The following is a 1434-nucleotide window of genomic DNA, read 5'->3' on the forward strand; positions in this document are numbered from 1 at the left end:
AAAAAAAAAAAAAAAAAAAAACCCAGACTATCTCTCAATCTTAGAAAAAAAAAGTCTAACCCCACTCTTAAAACTGTAAAAACAAAAACTTGAACGGTTTTTCGAGAGAAAAATATGAATAAAGATAAATGACAATTTGTTCTCGCCCCTGCAGTTCCGAAATTAGGTTGATATCTGTTATGGAAAGAACAGAAAATATAATCGACTGATGTGACACATAATATTACAGGTACTTATTTTGTCGATCCTAAGAGTTAACAGCAGTGAAGATCGTGATTTTATATCAACATCACATTGAGAGTAATTTAAGTATTCATATTTGAACAAATACTTAAATAATTGGAGAAGACTAGTGATGATCAATGTTGGCAGGATCAACCAGATAAGCAAGCTGAAGCATATTGATGTAACATTAGAAGTAAAATCTAAACGTTTGTTGAAAAGACAATTTTTAGCACCTCATATCAACACGTACTTTACACACTTAAGATATATAACAATTGGAAGATCTCATTCGGAAGTGGAAATCACGAAACTTTTAACATTCTTGAACAGCTTTAGTCTTTGTAGGTCCCGAAGTGGCTTATTAGGCCAATATTGGCATAAAATCTACGGTTACAGTAGGGACAAATAACAGCGGAATATATGAAACACGAGTAAGAGTAAAGAAGCTATGCCGCTGTGAGGTTGATGACGTTTATTAAATAAATTGGCATTAATGTCACAACTTCGCACATTTTTTCTTTTTGAAACGGGCAATTAACATCGCAGATTCCCATATATTTTCCCTACCTGAGTAAGGCAATTAACAACACAGCTTCCCGTATATTTTTCCCTATATGAAGCATGCATTTCTCTTTACACGTGATTTAGTAACAACAAAACAGACACTCACTTCTCCTTTAGCAGCCAATTCTTTTTTCAAACGCTTTTCAGCTTTTTTCTCTGTTTTCATCGTTGTTTTTTCCTTTCCTTTCCCTTTCGAATCTTTCTTGTTTTTCTTACCCATGGTCTTTAACTGAAGTTCGAAACGTACACGACAACTCAAAGACTAATACTACCGGTGAAAGATTTATTTATGTATTCTTAGAAAAAGATTTCCGCTTGAACATATTTAGCAGCGTTGAGATAGATAACCAGTGTGTTGGTTAAACTAAATAAACTAAACCATTTTCGGTAGTTTCATTTCTTAGTGACATTTTGATTTAAAAACTATCCATAGTCCATGAATAAGAGAGCGGCTTACTAATTTCGAACCGTCAAAGAATTAATGTATAATTCAACTAACAGCCTTAAAGTTGTCATATATATATATATATATATATATATATACCGGAGTAAGCACATGAAATGTGCAACAAGGTGGAAAAAAAGAGTACTCAAATACCAGAGGTAGAGTAATATGCCTTATTTAAAAGCAGCAGAAATATAACA

General features: G+C 32.8%; 1 protein-coding gene across 1 annotated transcript in view; it reads right to left on the reverse strand.

Annotated features, from left to right (window-relative positions):
• Positions 1 to 1189, reverse strand: part of LOC106870242 (kelch domain-containing protein 4) — a 22977-nt gene extending 21788 nt beyond the window's left edge. The window contains exon 1 of the mRNA XM_014916258.2: positions 896 to 1189. Coding sequence (XP_014771744.1) covers positions 896 to 1009 — 114 coding nt within the window. The 5' untranslated portion in view covers positions 1010 to 1189. The remainder of the gene's footprint in view (positions 1 to 895) is intronic.
• Between the last annotated feature and the right edge of the window lie 245 nt (positions 1190 to 1434).

The sequence above is a fragment of the Octopus bimaculoides genome, chromosome 6 (genome assembly GCF_001194135.2).
Source record: "Octopus bimaculoides isolate UCB-OBI-ISO-001 chromosome 6, ASM119413v2, whole genome shotgun sequence".
Lineage (NCBI taxonomy): Eukaryota > Metazoa > Mollusca > Cephalopoda > Octopoda > Octopodidae > Octopus > Octopus bimaculoides.